The following is a 25,846-nucleotide window of genomic DNA, read 5'->3' as shown; positions in this document are numbered from 1 at the left end:
TCAATGTTGGTTATGTCCTTTTTCACCAATATTCAGGTACCGTTCGGGCAGAAACTGGTATCGGGGTTCTGTTGTTGTATTGTGGCTGATTGTGTCCTCATCTGACCTCTCAAACAGGTGAACAATTCTAGATAAAAGATAGTTTTCAATATTACATGACAAATATTAAAGTATACTAGATAATTGGTCATTCTGAGCCAAATTATAATACCATATGTTCTTATGTTTCTGAGCAACGCTGATAAAAATATATTGCATAAAACATTTCGATAAATGCTTGTTTTTAAATAAAAATGACAAGTAAAACCATTTCAACAGACAAACAAAAAACAAGAACAAACAAAATAACTGGGTATTCAACGAATTTAAGACAAATATGAACGCATACAGACGCAAAACCCTAACAAACCCATAATAGCAATAACCTGGAAAGACTAAACAGCCCAAACAAATCTAATTATATCAGCGCCATGAATATTGGCAATTCACCGAAAACCTTTGGCATCGGAACTTCAAAACAAGATAGCCCTAGCTGGGTCTGCACACTCTAAGCTTTAAAAGAAAACAAATCCTCGTACATCAAAATAAAAAAAGAAAAGCCAAACAATACCACCTCTTAGGTAAAATGGTATCTTTAAATCGGAACCACAAAACAAAGCAAATATCCTCAACAGACAAATTTAAGATGTCTTCACCCAAATCACATCTGATATTGTTCTTACCAAGGGCCCAAGCCCTCTTCCATCTATACCAGACATCCCTTTAACAAAAGAATTTAAAAACAAATCTATCACAAAACCCTAAAATCCACAAAGCTTCAGGTCTGGATAGAATTTACTGCAAAGTATTTAAGGAACGCAGTACAGAAATAACTCTCTAGAGCCTGACTTCTATCTGTTACAAGAGTCCCTGTCTCTTGGAAAAATCCCAACCAATTGGAAACTTACAAATGAATGACCATTTTATAAAAATGGAGAAAAAATAACTGCTATAATTAAATTACATGCCAATATTACTTACCTGCATTCGTGCATTTGCAGTTATATAATTATACATGCCATTCACCTTAATAACAATTTTTATATGACCTCAAACACGGATTTAAACCTTCCCGTTCTTGTAAAACACAGCAAATATAACTCCTCCAAAACTTAACACAATCAAATAATCAAGATATTTAAACTGCCATATTCATGGATTTTGTTAAAGCATTTGAGAAAGAACTCCCCCACCCCCTCCAAGCACCGTTTAAACAAACCTGAATTCTATGGAATTAATAAAAATGCTTTCGTCTGGATATATGACTTATTAACAAATAGAACCAACACCGTTGTCCTAGAGGGAACCATGTCAGACAATGAACTTGTTACCTCCGGCGTCCTACGTAGCACTGCCTGAGGACACATCTTGTTTCCGATCTACAGAAACGACTTTCTTGTCAACAATGTACATCAAACCTACACCAACCCCCCACCCCTCATCCCTTGAAAATAATTGATGTCAAACATTCGGAATAAATTTATTTATTTATGCGACATTGCTGATTTTGGTAACTGATGTTTGTGAGAATGACCGTAACAATGTGTATTTCATAAAAGTCCATTTTATCCTATATGGCACGCTTTAGTTCCTTTGCAAAGCACGCAAAGTTCTTGATGCGATTCGCTGTTTTGATATGAGCCGTATTAACCGCTATATGAAATAAATTTGACTAGTTTGTTTCATAGAACAATGGTGTTTCTTTTACTTAACACTAAAAACAATATTTGTGTACGCTACTATACCTGTTATCGGAGAACTCTCCTGTGACCGACACTCGTTTCTTGATCCATGTCAGCAAGTTTTCAAGAAAGTGGAAACACACTTTTTGATTCCATGGCTAAAAGTTTCACAAATATTTGTGTTACGTCCTTTACTCGTACACTATGAAATAATGCAAGAATAGTATGTACGATGTATACCTCTCCACACTTCCTCGAACAAAATATCATGTTATAATGTATGCGAGTCCGTTAATGTTGCTGTTTATAAATGAAGTGTGTGATGTCTAAATGTTTCAAACTCAAAATTTATATTTTAAAAACAAAACAAAAAAAGATTAATTTGAACAAGACTATTGCCAAGCAATATATGTCCCCTACCGGCTCCACCATTGTCAGAAATATATATATATATATAAATATTTGTTGCCATAGCAACCAGCATTTTTGACGTAGGACGAATGAAATGACGTGCATAATGTCCATATAGCCATCTATCCATGTTTCAAGTTTCATGAATAAATATAAAGAACTTTTAAAGTTATCGCAGGATCCAAAAAAGTGTGACAGACTCACAGACTCAAGGACTGACGGACTGACGGACACAGAGCGCAAACCATAAATCCCCTCCGGTGAAACCGGTAAGGAACAATAATAATATGTAGCTTATATATACCCACGGCTAAATGCACAACGAGATCTCATAATATTCTAACATCGGATTTGATCTCACACTAAATAAAGGGATAGAAATCACATCAAGATGTTATTGACTTATATTAGACAATTTAAAATCGAAATATTACAAAAGTTATATTTAAAATGGAATATAAATTCTTATTAAATATATGTATATAAATGAAATAAAATAACTGATTTAATCCTAATAGATATATAAGCACAATAACTTTACAAACCAACTCAGAGTTCGAGATGCTACTGGTCTGGAAAGATTCCATTCTAGTCACGAGCCCTTCGTTATCCCTGAATCCGCAAAGTATTTCTTTAACGCCTCCTAACTGGCTTTGGGCCCACCACTGCAACAACTTGAACCTAAGGCCGAAAACGTCCAAAGAAATAAAGTTATACCACGAATCTATAAACTTAAACCCATGTATGTCTAGCGTCTAGAAAAAAAAGGCATTGGCAAACAGCGTAGACCCAGATGTGTAATCTGGGTCTACGCTGTTTGCTTAAATCAACGTCTGTAAGAAATATTCTAAAATAGAAATAAATATACCAGACATCCCTAATTTTGGAAATAAATTTAGAAGGATGGGAGAGTCCACTAGGCATAAATGGGATAGTCATACTAAGTATCAGTTGAGTCACTTAAATAAAGTGTTAAACAAAACGCATTTTAGTATCACAATCAACGTAAATGGTATAAACGAAAGTGCCCAATGCAAATATGACGTCAAAGCGAGATCAAACGCGCATTAATGAAAAACGTTCACGGTAAGGCAATAATGTGCGCCTTTGTTTTGTAATTTAAATGAGTTGTGTTCTCTCTTAAAACAAAATAAATGAGAGAATTCCCATATAAATCGTTCGCAAAAATGTTTGTCAGGTGTTTATTTATCAAAATTTACAGACTGGGAGCACATTGTTCTTCCCTATATTAACTGGAAGTGTGTACCATCACCCGTACTTACAACGCCAAATATTACACACCAGTTTCAGTTAAGTGTGGATCATCCAATAAAACATACCTTTTAAAAATGTCGTCCTCTTTTGCTGAAGAAATATGTTTTTTGGTTTTTATTTCAACAAATGAGCCGGTGTTCTCATCGTATGCGTCTATTTCGCAGTTGAACACTTAAACATAAACAAACATGATTGATAGCATGGTTAAAAAATCGTCATGAATTCATTATTATAATTGTAAATATGTTCCATTCGTTCGGATGGCATTATGTCGTGTTTCACATAGCAAACAAACAGAAACCGTAGAAGACTTACCTAATGAATGTGCATTTATGTTCAATTGATTTACTAGTAGATATTTGCCATGTTGCCCCTGCGTTTTCGTACAGTCTGGTTCATCTGCAATGTGTGAAAATAAACAACGTACCGTGTAGTACAAAAATAATGCCATTCGAAAAACGCAACTATAACCTCAGCATGATACTCAAATAACTTGTCTGGAGATATTCAAGAATGTAAAAAAAGGGTTATTGTTCCTAATTCATTTCGAAGACTGTTTAGATTTATTAAACACAACCGGGACATGCACGAACAGAATTATCATAAAAGTATGGAGCGATTAATCATCATACTGGTATTTACTTAATGTTTAGATACTTTTAGTAGCGCTCGATTGGTCATTGTCGGCTCGGGTACTACTTACATGTACCCCGGGTACTCTTAAGTATACTTTTTAAAAGTATACTTACATGTACCCCGGGTACGGAAAATATACTTAATCGTATCCGGTCGATATTAGACTGTACCCGATTTGTATTCCAACACAAAATCCGATGTCGTAAAACGCGCTACCGATTACCGTAAAAGGATATCGTTTATCTTAAACAAACTTATCTTTAAAAAAAAACGGCATCAACATGCTTTTTGAGTATGAGTTTCGATAATAGTTTAGTTTATTCAATATATACAATAGCCATACAGTCCATGAGTATACATGATCAAAACATAGTAAAATATATAAAGGCACGACATGTGATCAGTGTTGAATTACATAAGTTGTTAAAATAGTATCAATACATGAAAAGGTCTAGGACAAATTTTGTTGGATTACAGCATTAAGAATCTATTGAACAAGTAATGCTATATCGATAACATCAAAAACAACAAAGTTTGAGTTATGAATTATATACAATTAATCATAATAATATTTATACAGGTGTCTTTGCCAAATGCTATATGTACAAACATTGCTAAATTTTAGTTGGTACTTGTATTTTCCGATTGCATTAATTCAATAAATTTTATCATGTTTGGTCTTTTCCAATAATATTTATTCATATACAATTGCCTAGTATCAATATATGAGGAACATTCTAATAAAAAATGATATTCATCCTCAAGAACATTGCAACGTTGACATTTTCTATCTTGAAAAGTTTTAGCTTCAGGTTTATGTCATCTGCATGATTCGATTTCTAATCTATGAGATGAAACCCTTAATCTACAAAGATCAGATCTGAACTTATTTATATATTTATATATGTACATGTAAGTAGTACCCGAGCCGACATTTACTTGAAGTAAAAAAGTCGATCACATGTTTACCTGGTTTACTTTCGGTTAGAAGCTGCTCCATTTTCCATCCCCAGTAATAGGATTTATGCCATACTCTATTGTGTGGTTTCTGAACCTCTTCCCATTTATTGTTCCTGTCAAAACGACATATGTGATATGCGCCGTGTTGAAGAATAACTGCAATTTTCCATTGAGAATGTGAATACTTATTGAACGGGGTGCACATGATATCGGTTAAAATGCCACGTCTACTAACAACCAGATTGTTAAGTTCGCTCGTTGCAAGGTTCCTGAAATGTACATTAAATAGCTGTAGGAAACATCATACTTAAAACGTTAAGACAATTTTTCCCTTAAAGAGGCGTTTTTACGTTTTGGTAAATTGACACAATTTAAAAACAAGAGCACCGCCTTGCGGGTGCAGACCGCTCATCTATTTTCTTTATAAAGGTGAAGGGACTCTCAATTTCAATCACAAAGGAGGGAGGGGTGAAGTGAAGAGGGTGTATAGTGTGGCGGCGTGGACATTTATTACATTATTATCCAAAAATGCGGGAAAAAAATGCAGAAAAAACAAAGTCGGGGGTGGGTGGGGGAGGGGATTCTTGGGTGCGATGGTTGGACGGTATTTCAAAAATCAAATAATAAAAATAAATATTTGTGTGTTTTAACCGTTTCAAAAAAAATGAAGGGGTGGGGTGGGGGGGGGTAAGGTGTGAGGGTGTGGTGGTCATTTGTGAGATGATATTAAAAAAAATAGGGGGGGAATCGGGGGGGGGAGGGCACGGGGGATGGTTTGGGTGGAGTCTATTGTGGTATATCAGGTAAGAGTAGTTTTGTCAAAGTATCAATCAAATCTAATCATAAATAAAGAAGTTAAGGCATTTTTAGCAAAATTTAATAATTTGACCTTGAGAGTCAAGGTCATTCTAAGGTCAAGGTAAAATTCAACTTGCCAGGTACAGTAACGTCATGATAGCATGAAAGTATTTGAAGTTTGAAAGCAATAGCCTTGATACTTTAGAAGTAAAGTGGATCGAAACACAAAATTTAACCATATATTCAAAGTTACTAAGTCGAAAAAGGGCCATAATTCCGTAAAAATAACAACCAGAGTTATGCAACTTGTCCTTTTACTGTACCCTTATGATAGTTTGTGAGTGTTCCAAGTATGAAAGCAATATCTATGATACTTTAGGGGTAAAGTGGACCAAAACACAAAACTTAACCAAATTTTCAATTTTCTAAGTATAAAGGGCCCATAATTCTGTCCAAATGCCAGTCAGAGTTACATAACTTTGCCTGCACAGTCCCCTTATGATAGTTAATAAGTGTTGCAAGTATGAAAGCAATAGCTTTGATACTGTAGGAATAAAGTGGACCTTAACAAAAAACTTAACCAAATTTTCAATTTTCTAAGTATAAAAAGGGCACATAATTCTGTCAAAATGCCAGTCAGAGTTACATTACTTTGCCTGCACAGTCCCCTTATGATAGTTAGTAAGTGTTGCAAGTGTGAAAGCAATAGCGTTGATACTTAAGGAATAAAGTGGACCTAAACACAAAACTTAACCAAAATTTTCAAATTTCTAAGTATAAAAAGGGCACATAATTCTGTCAAAATGCACGCCAGAGTTATCTGACTTTGCCTGCCCAGTCCCCTTATGATAGTAAGTAAGTGTACCAAGTTTGAATTCAATAGCATTGATACTTTCTGAGAAAAGTGGACCTAAACGCAAAACTTAATCGGACGCCGACGCCAACGCCGACGCCGACACCAACGCCGACGCCAAGGTGATGACAATAGCTCATTTTTTTTTTCAAAAAATAGATGAGCTAAAAAATGTTTCATATTCGCAAATGTTCGTTGTAGTGATGATATTTGTGAAGAAACAGTAATACTGAACATTTCCCGGCAAACACCCGACGTTGAATAGACGTCGAATATTGGTTGAATTTCGGTCGCGACGTCGGCAACCAAAATACAACGTTGATTCATCGTAAGAATTGCGACGTTTAAACAACGTCGGGAAAAGACGTCTATACAACGTTGTTTTTTGGTAATAAAATAACAATGAAGAAAAAATGTATACCTAGCTAGCACGTAACGTACAAATAACGTTACGCTTAAGGTCTATTTAGGTAATGATCACACAGAACGTAACCAGAACTTTTTCAGAACGCTGTAATAAAAATCAAACTATCAGTATTCGTAGCATTAATTTAATAAATGAAATATGTTATGAAAGTCACATTTTAACAGTATATTTTTACGATCCTAGGATGTATTGGTGGATTTAAAAAGTGTAATGTTCCTGTAACGTTCTCATACGTTTTTGTCGGAACGTTATCGGGAAAACAAATTTCAACGTTACATTCCTAACGTTCGCAGAACGTATAAAAATCAAACAATATAAACATGTACATTAATTATGTTTTCATAAAGAATTTGACGTTGTTGTTGTTTTTTTTTTGTTTTTTTTTAATACGCTTATAAGTAGATTTGCATTTTGACCCGTTTGTGTACCTTCGAATGTTTGCATGCGCGATTCTCTTGTTATCTAAACCAGCAGCGCCACTCGATTCATTTGTTCACTGACCTACTGGCTAATTGTATTTTCAAACTGTGCTGTTATTGAATGTAAACCTTTTTCGGCGTAGCAGTTTAACGTCACTTTTGACCTTACCTGACCTTTGTAAGTGTCCAATAAAATTAAAATAAAATTTCCCGCGGCTAGACACGAATGAATACACTTAATTCATTCCATTGGCTGATTTGAGCATACCACCAGAACATTAGAAACATGACCGCGTCTTTGTAACACTGTTTTACTGCGTGTCCAGCATGAAACAATTTTATCTCGAATGAAAAGGCTTTAATTAATAGATAGAACAGTTTTACACTCAAATCTCGACATCAATACAGTTTGTACGTGCACCTTTCATTTTCAGATGATTGCCAGCGCCAGAACGTTTATACTTAAAGTCTTTGTTCTCATATTTAGTAATTACTTCCATATTCCTGTATGTGTACTTGTATATTTAAGTTCATAAAAGTATCGCTTTTTCCTATCCTGATATTCGTGTTGGCCAAACCAGTTTAAATTGTTTTCGAAATTGAACATTTGACATGTAAAAGTATACAGTTTTAAACAAGCCGTCGTTCCAGCAGTGGAAGCGTGGCCTCACTTTAATGCATTGCATTCCAACCCGCAAGGTATCAGGGTCAGTTCGCGGCCAGTAAAATAATCGTTATCAGAAATATGTTAAACAAGAGATTGCCAAGCAATATTGTCCCCTACCGGTGAAACTCCACCATTGTCAGTATTATGTTTTATATGTTGCCATAGCAACCAAAATTCTTGACGTAGGAACAAAATGAAACGACGTGCATAATCCCCATATTGCCATCTATCCATGTTCCATGTTTCATGAAAAAAATACGAAGAACTTTTAAAGTTATCGCAGGATCCAGAAAAGTGTGACGGACAGACTGACAGACAGACAGACTGACAGACAGACAGAGCGCAAACCATAAGTCCCCTCCGGTGTCACCGGTAGGGGACAATAAAGATATTCAGCGATATAATTATGGTATGTCAGTACTTGATTCTTAATGTGTTTAAAACAATACCATGATAAATATTTTTATTATTTTTATTAATTTAAGAAGAATTATTCCACCATATTGACTAATGTATCAAGCATGAGCGCGAAGATTCTCGATACTGCTAATAATCGAATCAAATAGCAATGCCCGACAAACCACTAAAATAGGTTTGTTCGAAGAACGCGCGTTTAAATATTTAAAATATGTACGGATACTTCGCGTGTGGCCGGTTGACTCATATGTTTTAATTTCACTTCCATTCTTCTTTTGGTTTTCTGGTTTGTATCTTAGGTTTATGACCAGCAATATGTAATAATGTAAAATAAGCCGCGAAAACTCCGCGTAACATCCCGTACTGCGCGTGATGCAGCTAAGAACTGCACAGAAAAAGACATTCGCTATATTTGATCTCATTCATTGAACTTTTTACCTTTCACCAACTCCAACCACAATCAACGCCGTACATCTTTTTTTAAAGATATTTCTTGTTGATTAATAATGAGTTGGAACCTACAATCGACGATAAACAACAGTTTGCGAGGTAGGTTTTAATGTTATTTCAATTTGTAATATTAAAATTTATATCATTATGCACTTTCTTTGAATTCAAATTTGTAATTATGGGAAATTCGCACCATGGAGACTTCGTACCACTTTTGATATACTAAACGTTCACTTAAAGTCATATTTTGGTAGTAATTTGTTGATGAAAACATTCTTGAAAAGACATGTAATTATGTGAAAAATAAATATGTACACTTCGACACCGTTATTTTGAACACCGATAATTCGAATTCACCGTTATTGAAAAATAAATCAAAGTCAAAATTTTATCTTAACCTCAATTATTAATTTCATCAAATTCTAAAATTGAAATATATAATTATTTAAAATTTAGTTTATAAAAAGTGACTGTTGGTTATGATATGATTAAAGTATTGATCTTGTAGGTAAATATCAAATTGAGTTATGCATTGATACAGTCATAAAATACATTATTAAATTTTAAGATGTAACGCTAGATTATTTTACCATGTATGATAAAAAATTCAGTTTTATATATGTGTATCTTCATGATGTCGCATAAATGTGTGGTTTCTTGGTGTTATTTGTGCAGTACATGTATGTCTTCATTGTCTTGTCTTTTTTTTCTCCGTTTTATTAAAAAAAAAACAGTTGGTTATTTTGATATTTTTTGTACTTCCAGGACAACTGGGAAGACACCCGAACCGATCCGGATTCAAGAAAATAAAGAACAATAATGCGATGATATGTTTTTGTTTAAATAACATTCATGCAATAAATTTGTGTAAAATAAATATTTTTCAACCTCAATTCAAAATTAGATTTAGGTTCGTTTTAGGTTAAATGATAACTTTATTCCGGAAACTATAAAGCGTTGCAACGCGAAACGATTGAATAATTTGGAGTTGTTGTTATATATTCTAATGCTACGAGGATTGCTTGTATAAAGTATAAAATACATCACTCATTGTTTGAGCATGGATGGCCGAGTGGTTTAAGCGATAGACTTTTACTCCAACGGTCAGTGGTTCGAGCCCAGTTTACGGTTACTTTTTTTCTTTCTTTAATTGTATTCTTGTTGTGTTTTTTTTTACTGGAGCTTTTAAAAACAATTTTCAAAATTCTCATAAATATCAACTTGTAAGTAAACACGGTTATACTATAATAGCCATTAAAGGAAAAATGCCCCGCCCCCGGCGGCCATGTTTTTCAACAGACTGAAGCCATTTTCTTACTCAGCCCAGATGTCATAGGAAAAAAATCGTCTGACCAAGTTATGAGGATTCGACAATAAATGACACTTTAAGAGTGTTACCATGATTGTACTTTTGCCATATAGGAAAAATGCACTACCCTTTAGCAGCAATGTTTTTCAACAGACCGGAACCATTTTCGAACTCATCCTAGATATCATTAGAACAAATGTTCCAACCAAGTTTCATGAAGATTATACAATAACAGTGACTTCTAGAGTGTTAACAAGATTTTACTATAGCCATAAAAGGAAAACTACTCCGCCCCCTGTAGGCCATGTATTTAAACTAACCGAAACAATTTTCGAACACGTCCCAGATATCATGGGGACAAATCTTCTGACAAATTTCAGGGGAGATCGGATCATGAATGCGGCCTCTAGAGTTTTAATCAGGGGAGCTAAAATAGCAAGGAACAAGGGAGGTTACATATTGAATATCACTGCAACCATTCTGAATCATTCTAAATTGAAAGAAACTCAATTCGAGTCCAAACTTTGCAAAGAACTCTTAGCAGTTATACTTTCAAGAATACTGCAATCATAGAGACTGGTAAAACAAATTCACAAAAGCCAACAGGTATCAAAATGTATTTCACATAAGTTACCTGAGACATTTAGCAGTACATATGATATGCTAATTTTGGTGAATACATGTAACTTCTCAAACAGTTAACACATAAAGAGATTAAGATCACGCATAAATCAGAGTATTTAGACTGAAACACTTGTTTAATTTTTTTCCTTAATGCTTAGCTATCAATTGTTTACCTATCGTTTCTTCCTACATGTACATAAATCACAAACATGAAAACATGATCGAGGTAGAAACATACCCAACCTTTTTAACATCGTAACGTTTAACAACTTCAACGCTTCATTCAACCCAAGATTATTATTTAGATCACTTTAAATATTAAACCATTAAAAGAAAATCTAAGAGTGAAGTTGATGGAAATACCCCGATGAAAAAAAAGGGAAAAAGACCCCCCTTCTCTTTCACCTGAAAAGTACATGTTACAAAAAACATCCGCTGACTTGACAAATTTACGTTTGAACACAACATTTCTGTGCTCATCATGCTTGAATCATCTGCTTAACAACTAAACAATAACACATATATTTCATACATATATAATAGGATGTGAAACATGCCATCAAAAAAGTATGTATATGCTTGGAAGAGAAATGAAGTGTTCAACTGAACCGTTACTTGAAATTTTAGATTGAACTATGGGGTTGTAGGAGATGAAAGTAAAAATTTGAGTTGTTATCTTTACCTTTCAAAGAATCATGGCAGTTGTACCTAATACATTTTCTGTTCATGAAGAATAATAACCCATATTAAAATTGAAATCCTTCAGCGCATTAAAATTACAGAGCGGACAATTATCTGGTCGTACAGAAAATACAATAACCCACCCAACCACTCGTCCAATAACTTAAGGACAGACAGTGCGACTACTATACATAACTTCCTTTGGATGCATAAAAAAAATATTAAAACAATCGAAAGCAACTTTACTTCGTTATAATTATGGAAATATTCATATAATTCAACATATATAAGTATTATTAAGTCTCATAATTACAGTTCCTAATACTTCAAACAAGAGTGTTTACAATGTTTCGCTTAAGACGTATATGGAAAAATGTTCCGGTCCCTTGCGGTCATGTTTTTTAACAAATCGGTTCCATTTAAGGACTCGTCCATTATATCATTGGGACAAAAATAATGACCATGTTTCATAACGATCGGACAGTACATGTGACCTCTATAGTGTTTACGGGGTTTTACTATAGCCATATAAGGAAAAATGTCCAGCCCACTGGCGGCCATGTTTTTTAACTAACAGGAACCATTTTCGAACTGATCAAAGATATAATGACATGTGTATAACAAATGTTCCAACCAAGTTTCATGAAGATGGGACAATGACTGTGATGTCTACAGTATTAACATTGTTTTCCTATAGCCATTCACGGGAAATACCCCGCCCCCTGGCAACCATGTTTTTCAACCAACTGGAATCATTTTCGATATCGTTCAAGATATTATTAAGACAACACGTCTATCCAGGTTTCATGAAGATCGGACAAAACATGTAGCCTAACAAAGCAAATATGGACGCCGCACGACGAACAAAGGGCAAAATGCGATAACATGCGAGATACAAACATAACAACTTTAGAAAATGGAAAAACACGACTTACTCAGAAATCCATTTAATCATAAGATCAATATTTTCAAAAAATTCTTCAGATTTTTCTTCTCTATCTTCATACCCATCATCTAAATTCAAACTGACATTATTTTGATCCTCGGGCCTTTTCAGGTAACGCATTTGGCTTTCATCAAACGTAATGTTCATTTTTCTATCTACAGAAATATGTCCTCTTTTCACAGGAGAGGGAAACTGACCGCTCTCTGAAATAGGCTTGATAATACGACGTATAGGAAATGTAGACCCATCCGATTTGCGTCCGTCCATTGTTTCGAATTGTTTTATTTCCTTAAGAAAAACTAGTTATATACCCGGTTATGCTGTCTTCTTTTTTAAAAATGCATGTTAAAAAACTTCCTTAAGAAATACTGGTAAAATACCCTGTTTTGCTGTCTTCTATTTTTTTTAAATGCATGTTCAATTACGTGTTCAAGTTTTGTTTGGATATTCCGTCGTAAAAATAGTCTTTTGAAATGAATACATATTATGTAATCGGTATTTTGGGTATCGATCCAAAATACCTGTAATGATCGCTAATCAATATTTTATTACTTTAAAATGTTGTTTGGGAATCCAGCTAACATTATTTAGATCTTCGAGCCTTTTCAGGTAACGCATTTGGCTTTTACCATACGTAATGTTGTTCTTTTTATCTACATATATACGGCCTCTTGTCACAGGACAGGGAAACTGACCGCTCTGTGAAATCGGCTTCATACTTCGACGTATGGGAAATGTAGACTCATCCGATCTGCGTCTGTCCATTGTTCTTACATGCACTTCCTTAACACAATCTGGTTATATACCCTGCTATGCTGTCTACTATTTTGAATGCATGTAAAAATAAATCATTAAGAAATACTGGTTAAATACCATGCTGTCTTCTTCTTTTTTTAATGTCTGTGTGTACAACTTTTGTTTGGTTATTCCGTCGTAAAAATAGCCGTTTGCAATGCATACATGTTGTGTAATCAGTATATTGGTATCGATCCAACTATCTAACATGATTGCTTCAATCGTGATACATCGGCTATCTCGGATTCCTCCGTAAGATAGGCCTCGTGGCTAACGGTCGCCATATTGCCTTGTATTACTACTTTACTACCCAAAAGGTTGTCAGTCTATTGTTATGAGGCTGTATACGATGCGCGTTGAACTAGCGCCAAACTTTTTACCGAAACTTTGATATTAATAGCACTATTAACGTTCATTTGTGTTGCATTTTGACCTATTATCCAAGTGATTTACTTTTCCATTATTATTTAATCACCCTATCATCCAATTTTTAAGATGAAATTACGGTGTTTACAAAACCAACCAAACCGAAAGTGAAACTGGATGCATTACGTTTCGCGATGTAAACATTAAATATTTGTTCAGTTTGAGGAAGCGAATCGATAATAGACGTTGGAATATGTATGCAATACAGACTATCATTGCCGATTGTAATACTGGCTAAAAAATACCTTTTATGACAGGTCATGTATAGAACGTTAATCAAATAGTGACCATAAATCACTACAAATGTCTGGGTTGTTCATTAATATAATTAATGCACGTTTCTGATCTAATTGCCTGTATCTAGTTGTAATTACCATGATATTGATAAAATTAAAACTTTTTTTTTCATAAATTAACATTACATGTTTTATTTTTATCATTTAGGGAATATATAATTGTATCATTATCATCTTTAAATATTCTGAAGATCTAAATTATCACGATTACTTTAAAGTAGAATTTTTAAATTTTACTCATTATTTTTAATGAATTTGCACATTTGCTTGATTCAAAATAAAATCTATTAATAAGGGTTTCAGTTGTTAGTTTTAACCCATTTTTAGTTCGATTAAATTTAAAGTACTAACTACGTACATGTATGTGAAATGCTCTTGAGTTCGTTTCCTGGGCCTAGAACCAGTACTTGGGTGTCTCTTGGAGATTTCTTAAGAATGCTCCCACACTGGGGATCACACCAGTGACCTCCAGAGCATTATACAATTGAGGATGCATCAAGATTAAAAAATGGTACATGTATAAATTAATAAAGAATCAATAACAATCAGAAACTGTGCATTTTTTTCAGTATTGTGTGAAAGGATTTGAAGTAATTATGTGTGTTTGAAATATGATTTATGTGAATTTGAATAAATATATAAAATTTAGTGATTTTCTCATTCAAAACTGTTTATTACATTCTAAAGTATTCAGAATGTATTAATGTAATATTCATTCAAATTTTTTAGTACAAAAAGCACTTTTCCCTGGCATTTGTATTTATAGTACTTACATATTTTATAATTCTGACAGCATTTATAAACTGTGTTCATGCAAGCATGAAACCGGTTTCATTTTTTGAGTATTTAAACAAGAGGGCCATGATGGCCCTGTATCGCTCCACTGCTGAAAAAAGGCTGAAACAAATTTCTCTGCATGTGCAAATACTTAAATATAGGCCCTATTTAAGCACATGTACACTTTTGTGACCTTCTGGGCTGGGTCAAATTTAACCCCAGGGGCATAATTTGAGAAAACTTTGTAGAGGACTACTATATCTCACTACATACAAAATGTGGTAGCCCTAGGTCCTAGAGTTAAGGACAAGAATATTTTTTAAGTTTTCACAAAATAAGCAAGATATAAGCGTATATAATGTTCAATTTTGTGACATGCGGTTCAGGATCAAATTTGACCCAAAAGGCATAATTTGAACAAATTTGGTAGAGGACTATAAGATGTTACTGCATACCAAATTTGGTAGCCATAGTCCAAATGGTTTTCGACAAGAAGATTTTTAAAGATTTCACAAAATAGGCACTTTAAAAGCGTTTATTCAATTTTGTGACCACCCCGGGGCAGGGTCAAAGTTGACCCCAGAGGCATTATTTGAACAAATTTGGTAGAGGTTTATTAGATGTCACTACATACCAAATTTGGTAGCCCTAGGCCCAATGGTTATGGACAACAAGATTTTTAAAGTTTTCACAAAATAGGCCCCATATAAGTGTATGTTCAGTTTTGTGACCCCGGGCAGGGTCAAATTTGACCCAAGGGGCATAATTTGAACAAACTTGGTAGAGAACTATAACATGTCACTACATACCAAATTTGGTAGCCCTATGCCTTATGGTTAAGGACAAGAAGAGTTTTAAAATTTTCACAAAATAGGCACTATATAAGCATATAATTGATTTTGTGGCCCCCGGGGCAGGGTCAAATTTGACCCCTGGGGCATAATTTGAACAAACTAAGTAGAGTACTATACAATGTCTCTACATACCAAATTGTGTAGCCCTAGGCCTAATGGTTATGGACAAGATTTTTTTTTAAGTTATCACAAAAAAGGCATTATATAAGCATATGTTCAATTTTGTGACCCCCGGGGCAGGGTAAAATTTGACCCTAGGGATTAATTTTGAACAAATTTGGTAGAGGACTATTAGATGTCACTATATACCAAATTTGATAGCCCTAGGCCGGATTGTTATGGACAAGAATTTTTTTGAAGTTTTCACAAAATAGGCCTTATATAAGCATATGTTCAATTTTGTGACCCTCGGGGCAGGGTCAAACTTGACCCCAGGGGCATAATTTGAACAAACTTGGTAGAGGATTATAAGATGCCACTACATACCAAATTTGGTAGCCCTAGGCCCAATGGTTATGGACGAGAAGATTTGTAAAGTTTTCACAAAATATACCCTATATAAGCATATGTTCAATTTTGTGACCCCCGGGGCAGGGTCAAATTTGACCCCAGGGGTATAATTTGAACAAATTTGGTAGAGGACTATTAGATGTCTCTACATACCAAATTTGATAGCCCTAGGCCCAATGGTTATGGACGGGAGATTTTGAAAGTTTTCACAATATAGGCCTTATTTAAGCAAATTTTCAATTTTGTGACCCCCAGGGCAGAGTCAAATTTGACCCCAGGGGCATAATTTGAACAAATTTGAAAGAGGTTCACCCCAGGAACATTCCTAAGAAATTTCATCAGAATTGGACCAGTAGTTTAGGAGAAGATGTTTAAAGGAAAAGTTTATGCATGGATGCACGATGGACACATGACCTTTGGCCAGTGGAGCTAAAAATCAAATTAAACATTTAGTTTTGATGTGAAATCAGTTTTTATATGCAAGTGTCTATTTCACTTATAAATTTAAACAGCATATTATTCATTATTGAAAAGATTATTCCAAGCTTGATGTCATATTTCAACTTTGCATAGTGTAGTTAATTGAACATTGTATTGAACTGTATGGGCAGCTATATTTTTTAATTTATGTATGTTGTATTATACAAAATGCATTATTTCTACCACAAGTAGACCATATAAGGCCTACTGCTACTAAATAGGCACTGGTATGAATTTGACACTGTTTTTGATGCTCATACAAAACTTTAATTATTACAACACTTTAGTATATTAAATATTTTCAAGTTTTTGTTCAACATTTTTTTGCAAAAGAAAAGAGTGTCTTAATGCATTTGAAAATATACTTAAAACAAACTAAAAATGCATTTTAACATACCTTTTTCCTGGTAAAGTGTATTTGGGATGATAAAAAATACACTTGAAGAGTATTAATGCTGGAAAAATGCAGAAAAAAATACATTTGTTTCTGTTAGAAGTGTGTCTTGTCTGCATTTTTAAGTGTATTAAATACATCAAATGCAGATAAATACAATGCCAATACTGTTACATGTATTGTAATGGACATAAAATGCACTTGTTCTTGTAATTAATTGCTTTAGTGAATTGAAATAACCTTTTATAACGTTTTAACAATTAATAATACCTTTTTATATAAATTTTCTTTTGAAATGTGACACTTAATAGATTTTTGCACCACTAGTAAGAGATATAATTTGTGCTCATAATGCTTTATCATTACACTATATAATATCATTTGTTGTATGAAAATTGCCCGTAAAATTCATGTGAAAGCTCAAGAGATCAATAGCAGCGTGCTATACCCTGCTCCTTTTTACATGACTTGATGGTATTTAGTCCCCAATTCTACATGGCTAAGGGAAAATTAATGTGCAGATTTGACAAATAAGTCTTAACTGGGATCCAATAGGCAGACTTTCATATTACTTGTATTTAATTTAAATCATGATCTGAATTGCTCTTTGGCAAATCTTTGTTGGTCACAGTAGTCAACTGAATTTTGTTCACTTTGTAGTGATTATATCTTCTATATTTATCAGACAACATCTTTCTTCAAAAGTTTAACATGATTGCTTGGTTAATTTAGAAACAAGTTCAATGCATCATAACATAAAATGAAAATATGTGTAATAGTAAAAATGGCAGCAAAAAAGCACTAGATTATCTGCCTTAAATCTGAGACGATGTGTTGATGTATTGGAATTTCTCATAAATAATGTGTTCCATAGTTGTATAATTGTATAGTCGCATGCATGAGTGGTGTCAATGTCACAATACCAAGTAAAGCCTATAATTTACTAAAACAATTTGAAGTTTGATGTGTGTTTTTTTCAAGATCTGTTATATATAATTATATATACATGTATGTATATATTGTTGAAAAGTTAACATGCAATAAGTTTACTGTAATTAGGTGACAAATAGTTTTACTGATTTGGTTGGATGCATATATGCAGATATATCATGGTTTGTGCAGAGGACAGTAGCAAAAACAAGAGCTGTCTCCGTAGGATGACATACGCCCCGATAAACGCTTTAATAGAAGTTATGATAATTTTTCAAAACCTAAACGCCGACCCTAAGTTCAAGGTCAAAGGGGTCAAAATTTGTGTGTGTATGGGAAGGCCTTGTCCATATACACATGCATACCAAATATGAATGTTACATCTGAAGCGACATAGAAGTTATGAGCATTTTTTCGAAACCTAAATGCAAAGTGTGACGGATAGACAGACGGACAGTGCGATCACTATATGCCCTCCTTTGGGGGCATAAAAATGTGTTTCACATTGTTTTGGTAAATTAGTAATGTAGTTAAATGAGCAGAATCATCAATTATAAAGTTATTGATTATAAAGTGTTGCTGGCATATTTGATGCATTCATCTAGCTATAAGGTCCCTGTTTTATCCCCACTGGCACAGCGTGAGGGTTCTCAAAATCTTTAAACAATATGAAAAACTACATATAGGGTCAAGAGCCTTGTTGATATGGGGGCTAAACACCTGAAATCAAAGCGACCCAGGTTAAAGGCCGAGGCAAAATAAATAAACCAGAGGCCGCATGAGCCTGCTATACTCAGAACAAGTATTGTTTCTTCTCAGAAAACTGGCTTAAGTGTCTTACTAAGCTTTAGACTTTGAGTTTCAGTGCACTCAATCTTAAATAAATTAGTCAAACTAAATAATAATTTGTAAAAAATAAACATTCTGCACAAATTCAATTATTTACTTTACCTGTGTGCATGAATCATTTCAGTCTTGATGGTTAGTGAACTATGTCAAAAGCACCATATCTATGAAACACTTGTATTTTGAATAGTGCAATGTTCCACAGAAATGATGCTGATGATAATTCTACACGATGATGAATTATGAGATATATTTCTATATTCCATTTCCACCAACAATTCGGTTATTCCACTACCAGTTCACATGCTTCATACACAGTTGAAAATAACACTATTTCACTCAACAACCGTGACACATGTACTAAATTTTTCAACTTTTCGCAATTAAACTTGTCTTCTACTGTTATTGTTGTTGTTGTTCTTTTGAAAGTAGTTCGAAAGATGGCGACCATTAACCCAGAGATTGATTTATGAAATAAATCGTCTGCTGATCCAGAGTGATGATTGCTTATTAATGATCAATTGTAATTGCATTAAAGAGTTATTTGGGAACCCAGCTTATTCAACGAATCAACGGCGAACATATAAGTTACAGTATCGTATTACGATTCATAATAACAATATATAAGAGAGATTGTTTGCGTTCAGAAAGCGGTTTATTCGGAAATGTGATTTCAATTCGATCAACGCACAATTAACGTTCCATTCAGTTGTGTAGTGTCAGGCTTATGTTTACCTTTTGTTTCAAAATGAACTCAAACATCTCAAAACATTTTTACATTATCAATTAATAATTTAATCTCATTTAAGTGATGAATTGAAGTTGTAAATCAGTAAAAACAATATTTATTCACATACTATACATGCTGTCTATACATAATGCATGCATTATTCCATCAATACTTTATTTAAACTTTTTCAAGTATTTTTTTGGAATTAGGGATAGTACAACAACACAACAGGTCACCCTATTTAAGTAACCCATATTTTCTATCGATTCAAAATGATGTTTTGTTGCAAAACATCATTATATTTTATTTAGGAAAGAAATTCCATAGTAATGACTTGTCGATGTTCTTCGTAAGCCGAGCGAGAACATCTTTTTCAGACGAAAATACATGTGACTAAGACATATTGAAATAATGGTTTGCCAGATAAGTTACCCTCAACTATTATATACTCGATTAATGACGTCTTCGTAAATTCGTCAATCACGGACTCAAGATGAGACAATATACGCTCCGTGCGTAACCAAAGTACTTGCCCATTTACTTTTATATAATGGAATTGATGCTCTGTTTTGTTTTCAGTGTAAAATACACAGTGTTTTCACGAGTTGCCTGTCTCAACTAAATATATCATTGGTATAAAATATTTAAATAAAGCAAATAATATCACCTTAGGGTAAACAGTCATTAATGCAGTGCCAGTATATGAAAAAGTTTAACTATAAACCACCCGCTGTCTTGTTCGTTTCAAATTATTTTTCTAATATATAATAATGGACACGTTAACTATTAAAATTGCAATTAAATAATAGTACACGTATAGATGTTTTATGATTTTGTAATACATAAAAAATATACTGGTAGAGGAGGCAAACATATCATTTGTTTTCATTACGATTTTGGACAAAAACGACAAATTAAGAACTTTTTGTTTTGGCATTTTTGGTTCAAAATCCCTTCAGCAATAGTTGATTCCACACCTTTAAAGGCAACTCGAAGTAACACCAGAGGTACTACGCTAACCGGACATAACATGAGACCCATTTTCGCATGACGCGGCCCATATAAAATCTTAATTAAACTATTAAGTTTGCTTGATCAGATCTGGCGATACTTGTTTCAGTTTGTTGCGAACAAAACATGGTGAACGTTAAAATGCGACATACTTTTGAATAACGATCTTATTAACTATCTATATCATTCCATGTTGAAAACCTCATTGTGTTCAATATTAAAGGGTAACTACATTTAAACTGCTTGTCATCTGATTACGAACTGTTCATGCTATGACATGAATGCCATATACGATTGTCTCTCAAACGTTTGGTTGGTCTGAATCTCAGTGCATCAAATATTGTAAGCCAGTCTGGTTGACTGAATGACAGACCGTTTTAAGTCCGACTTAATGGCAGAAAAAAATCAGCAAACATTTTGACAAGGCATGACGGCTTTAAATATATGTATAATCCTACATGTAATCTTAACTACTCATGGATCATGCATCACTTAAAATACAAATTAACGATGTCAAGTGTACACATGCAAGTATGTTACTGCATACGTACATATTGACACGGTTCTATCTTTAACTCTTATTTTTAAGTTTTTTTATCGGTTAATCACGGCGTTTTTCGTCACCAAAACTTTTTTATCTTGTATTAAAATATTCAAATTTAAGAAATAAATATTGCCAGTACAATACACTCTCATTGGTAATGACAACTTTGCGCTTTAAAAAGTGGTCATAATCCTACACCTTAAATCTGCAGGCCATTAGTCGCCCATTGGCATATGTGTCCGTTGGACTTCAAGAGTATTTTCATGTGAATGCACAGTTGGGACACATTTCTAGAAGATTTAAAACTAACAATGCAGCAAGATTAGCACAAGCTTCAACAAGACTGTACCTAAAGAATGCAAGAACTGCAGATGCAGCTTTTGTAATTGAAATTTGTAATGGATTAGGACAAAATCAACATTTCTATTAGTAAACGGGCCCATATTCAGACCTCCAGGACAGGAAAAAAACGCAAGAAGTTTATAACTGTTCATATGTTTTTTTTATCAAATTAATTGTAAAACAAAACATGAACACAATAACAGGAAATGAACATTTAACAATGACTTTCCAATAAACACACATATCACATAACCATTTTGACTATCACATTAACTAACATGGACGACGTGATTGATAGACCAGCACGAGAAGTATAAATGACTATTTTCATTTAAAATGACATGAAACAAATTCATACAAACACAAACCCACACATCATAGTACATTTTGGTTCATGCCATCTATGACCTCAAGTGGCCACATGGTTGCCATTTCAGCGTTGTGTCCGAGGTTCTGTATCTTGAAAGGGCGGATAACGGGAACGCTGCCTGTCCGCAGAAGCTGTCCCACTACCATCACATACTGGCCTGCAATCGATACCAACGTTTGGTGGTATTTATGATGTTGCGGTTTTATGTTTTTAAATCTCCAGCCATTACGTCACAACTTGACACTCCTTTTAACCATTTATATTTACATACATTGAAGTAAGCGGTAAAACAAACAAGAGCACCGCATAACGGATGCCATTCTCGGCTGCGGGTGCATTTTAGAAGAAATGAAGGCTTGTCAGAATTTATTTTTTTAAGAGGTCACAGTGACCTTAACCTTTGACCTAAAGACCCAAATATGTATGTGGCGTGTAGAACTCATCTAGGTGAAGCTACATATGAAGTTTCAAAGTTGTAGGTGGAAGCACTTTGATTTTAGAGCCAATGTTCAAAACCTTGACAAAATGTTAAGGTTTTAGCACGACGCGGACGGCGGACACGACACGACGAGCTGGCTATGACAATACCTCGGGTTTTCTCCGAAAACAGCCGAGCTGAAAATGAATTTATTATATGTGGTCATAATTTTCGAATTTTTTAAAAATGGCATTAAATTTGTTTAAATCTATAATGTTTTATTTATCTTATGTGATTATAATGGCAAGAAAAAAAATTGATTACAAAAATATTGCCTTCCCCAAGATCTGAATCCGCGACCTCTGTATGCAAAAGTGAACGCGCTACCACTGCACTAAGCAGCATTTTGTGGAATGTGAGGGAAACTTAACCGCTATATAAGTACTCAACCTATTTTTCATATTATCGCTGAAAAGCTTTACAAATGCTTAATTTTTATTTTAGCAATTTTGAAATATCATTATCCCTTACTGAACCAATATTTTAAAATTTATCTTATGACCTATCTTATATGTCGCGGAGGTGTAGTGGATGATGTGTCCGCCTAGTGATCAAGAATTTGTGGGTTCTCTCCCTACTCAGGGAGCGTTCTCATTATCTCCTCCATAGACACCAAGTACTGGTTCTTCCCAGGGAACATAATCGACAGTGTCCATATCTGCCTATAATAGGCCTTCCTGTAATAGTCAGCAAATGACTGTAGGAAGTACGAAGTAGAAGTAGAAAGAGTTAGTTTGCTTGTTTAAAAATAAATCAATCATCTTAAAGAGAAAGGTTAGAGGTGTGGTTTATAGTCTGCTTCCATAACGTATGCATCTTCAGTCGACTTCGACATTAACCCTTGGACACTGGGATTTAAGTCGTCCGTTTACACATGGGCGGGATTCGAACCAGGGACCTTTGGATCCCTAGACCAGCATCTTACCACTAGACCACTGTCCCCACTAAGGAGTGTTAGTTTGCTTGTTTAAACATAATGCAATCAGGTTTGTTTTTAATCTATGGCAATTATTTTGAAACTCCTCAATTTAACAACCTGTGAACAAGTCCCTTTAAGATAATGGTCGGTCGGGTAAGAAGAATCAAAAACATTTTGATGCATTACTGGTACCTTTGCTGGCCTGGACAGTTTGTGTCTGCTGTGCTATTTTGTGACATCCTTTAACAAGAGCAATAGCTGTTCCATCGTCTATCAATATGCTGTCAAATGAGTCCTTTGTCTACAATATAAGAAATATGCATTTAAAGTCACACAGAATGTTATGGATGCTGATTTCTGCCAAATTGTTCTGGCTTGTTGGCAGGTTTGAAGTTCAACAACACCAGAACACATCAAATCAACAAAAAGGCGACTCATATAATTGTCGTACTGGCGTCTTTTTTTGTTGATCTGTAGGGTTTTTGTTTACATCTGTCGTTGGTCAGTCTGTTGGCCAGTTTTGAAGTTGCCAACACAATAGCAGGCCTGAACGACAAAAATACCCCTAAAAACTCCGAAAAGAGTGACTTATTGCATAATTATAACATCGGTGTCTTTTTGAAATTCTTTTAGGTATATTTGGTTGTTCTTTCCTGTTGGTGTTTGAGCAGGTTTGAAGGTCGACAACAAGCCAGAACAACAAAATTACCAGCCAGTATGACAAAAACTGCAACAAATCAGGGACCTATACAAACAAATACAATGCGCATCCCTTTGTTTGTATAGGTCCCAGAACAAATGTCATAACTGTCATGTTGGTACTCATTTTGTACAAACATAAATCATTCCAATGCAGGTTTTGCCTCTAAAGGTTGTTGTTTCTTACATTGTGTGTTTCTTTTGTCAATAAAATATTTTTGTAACACATAAGCAAATCATGCATTAATGATTTAACCGAAGAATAAATAAAACCACTCACTTCAAGGCTGCATCAATATTAGCCAGTTACATTTGAAAACTGTTTTTTTTCAAAACCTTCAACTTAAAACATAAATGCAAAATGGTGCACATATATAAACTTACCTCAATGATTACACCTTGAGTAGTGACCATGGAGAACTCTATTGTTTTGCCCTCATATTCCGCAGACCACGTTTGGCTTGGACTCTCAGGCGAGGCACCACTGTTTCCAGTCGAGCCTGCGCAGTGCCTGCAGTGTGTCAGATGGGTGAGGAACATCTTCCGGGCTGGCTGATCTAGGATGCGACTCATTGTGTCATGTGTGCCTAAATCACATGACCACGACTGTGCTAGAGGAGCAAATATTACCATTATAAATTGAAAATGTACAATTGACTAAAAGTAAAGTATTAGCCTTTTTTAATATAACTAGGGATGGTAACGATTATCCGGATATCCGAATACTAGTCAAGTATCTGAATTGCAAGAGGGTCAGAATACTTGATTAAATGATATTACCTCGGTTGTTATGCAAACTTAATAATGTTTCTTATAGTATATTTTGACGTTAATCTGTATACCAGACATCATTGACAGACATAAATCCGTTAATTGGTTGTTGCTCAGCGAGTGCCCATGCCAGTTTCCGATCACCTTGGTGATAATGGCTGAGTTGCATTATTGCCAACTTGCACCTCCCTGTTTTGTTTTATTGTCCTTACTTCTCGATAATTGACACCAATTGGCTACTTGGCTTCAATCGACGGGTGCAACAGTATGGAAAACTAATCTATGCCTAATCAAATAAAATTATTTCAATTGGTCAATTAATATTTATCTGTTTTAAAATTAGAGCATAAATAAAGTTGTGTTTGTCTTTACTGTTGTATTAACAGTCTACTGAACCGAATACTGTGAGAATTTTTTTGAATTTCTATATGTGTGTTTAAGCGTTCTGAATTAACAATGCCTCCACCACAAACATCGAATGTTTGGAATCATTTTACGAAGTCAGCAGACAAGCGAAGTGCAAGATGCAAATATTAAACTGAATTGATTAAATATATGTTTGTAGAATGTATATATAGTAATATAGCTTTTGTTATAGTTTTACGATGTGTCTTTTAAAAATAACTTACACAATATAAATTTAGAAATCATTTAAATACGTTATATTGTATTTTTAATTCATAAACAGTGCAAATTAACGTTTTCACAGTGTTGTGATTATGGTAAAAGCCTTTTGTAGTTTACATACAAAAGAATACGGATATCCGGATGTATTCGGATAGACGATACGGTTATCCGGATACCGATTTCGGATACGATTCCCGTCCCTAATTATAACATTATATGCATAACAATATTGATTATAAATTTTAGCTCAGTGTTATGAGTTATAAGCTATAACGAGTGTACATCCATTTGATATTTTTGTACAACAAAATCAATATCTGGAAACACAAATGAAATATATACATTGATTAATAGGCCTAATTCTACGCGAAATAATTTACCTGATCACCGATTCAGGGCGTTTGCATCATTTCGCCTGAATAATTAAAAAAATGTTCGCTTGCTATTTACATA

At 34.3% G+C, this 25,846-nt stretch overlaps 2 protein-coding genes across 3 annotated transcripts; both read right to left on the bottom strand.

The window, feature by feature from the left end:
- LOC127862790 (decapping and exoribonuclease protein-like) lies at positions 1-12,861 on the bottom strand. The gene is made up of 7 exons (XM_052402059.1): positions 12,584-12,861; positions 5,013-5,272; positions 3,723-3,806; positions 3,473-3,578; positions 2,678-2,813; positions 1,785-1,879; positions 1-127 (listed from the first exon to the last, which is right to left on the bottom strand). The coding sequence occupies exons 1-7, from the start codon at positions 12,859-12,861 to the stop codon at positions 1-3; spliced, it is 1,086 nt and encodes a 361-aa protein (XP_052258019.1).
- An 8,898-nt stretch (positions 12,862-21,759) lies between these two features.
- On the bottom strand, positions 21,760-25,836 carry LOC127861655 (uncharacterized). 2 transcript variants are annotated; one of them, XM_052400348.1, is made up of 4 exons: positions 25,774-25,836; positions 24,380-24,606; positions 23,489-23,597; positions 21,760-22,056 (listed from the first exon to the last, which is right to left on the bottom strand). In XM_052400348.1, exons 2-4 carry the CDS (start codon positions 24,566-24,568, stop codon positions 21,905-21,907), a joined length of 450 nt encoding a protein of 149 aa, XP_052256308.1. In that variant the 5' UTR covers positions 24,569-24,606; positions 25,774-25,836; the 3' UTR covers positions 21,760-21,904. The 2 variants fall into 2 exon arrangements, with proteins under 2 accessions (XP_052256308.1, XP_052256307.1); XM_052400347.1 differs by lacking the exon at positions 25,774-25,836 and adding an exon at positions 25,736-25,767 and having other exon boundaries at positions 21,762-22,056.
- Positions 25,837-25,846: the final 10 nt, after the last annotated feature.

The sequence above is a fragment of the Dreissena polymorpha genome, chromosome 16 (assembly GCF_020536995.1).
Source record: "Dreissena polymorpha isolate Duluth1 chromosome 16, UMN_Dpol_1.0, whole genome shotgun sequence".
NCBI classification, from domain to species: Eukaryota; Metazoa; Mollusca; class Bivalvia; order Myida; family Dreissenidae; genus Dreissena; species Dreissena polymorpha.
This window is presented reverse-complemented; position numbering and strand designations above follow the sequence as displayed.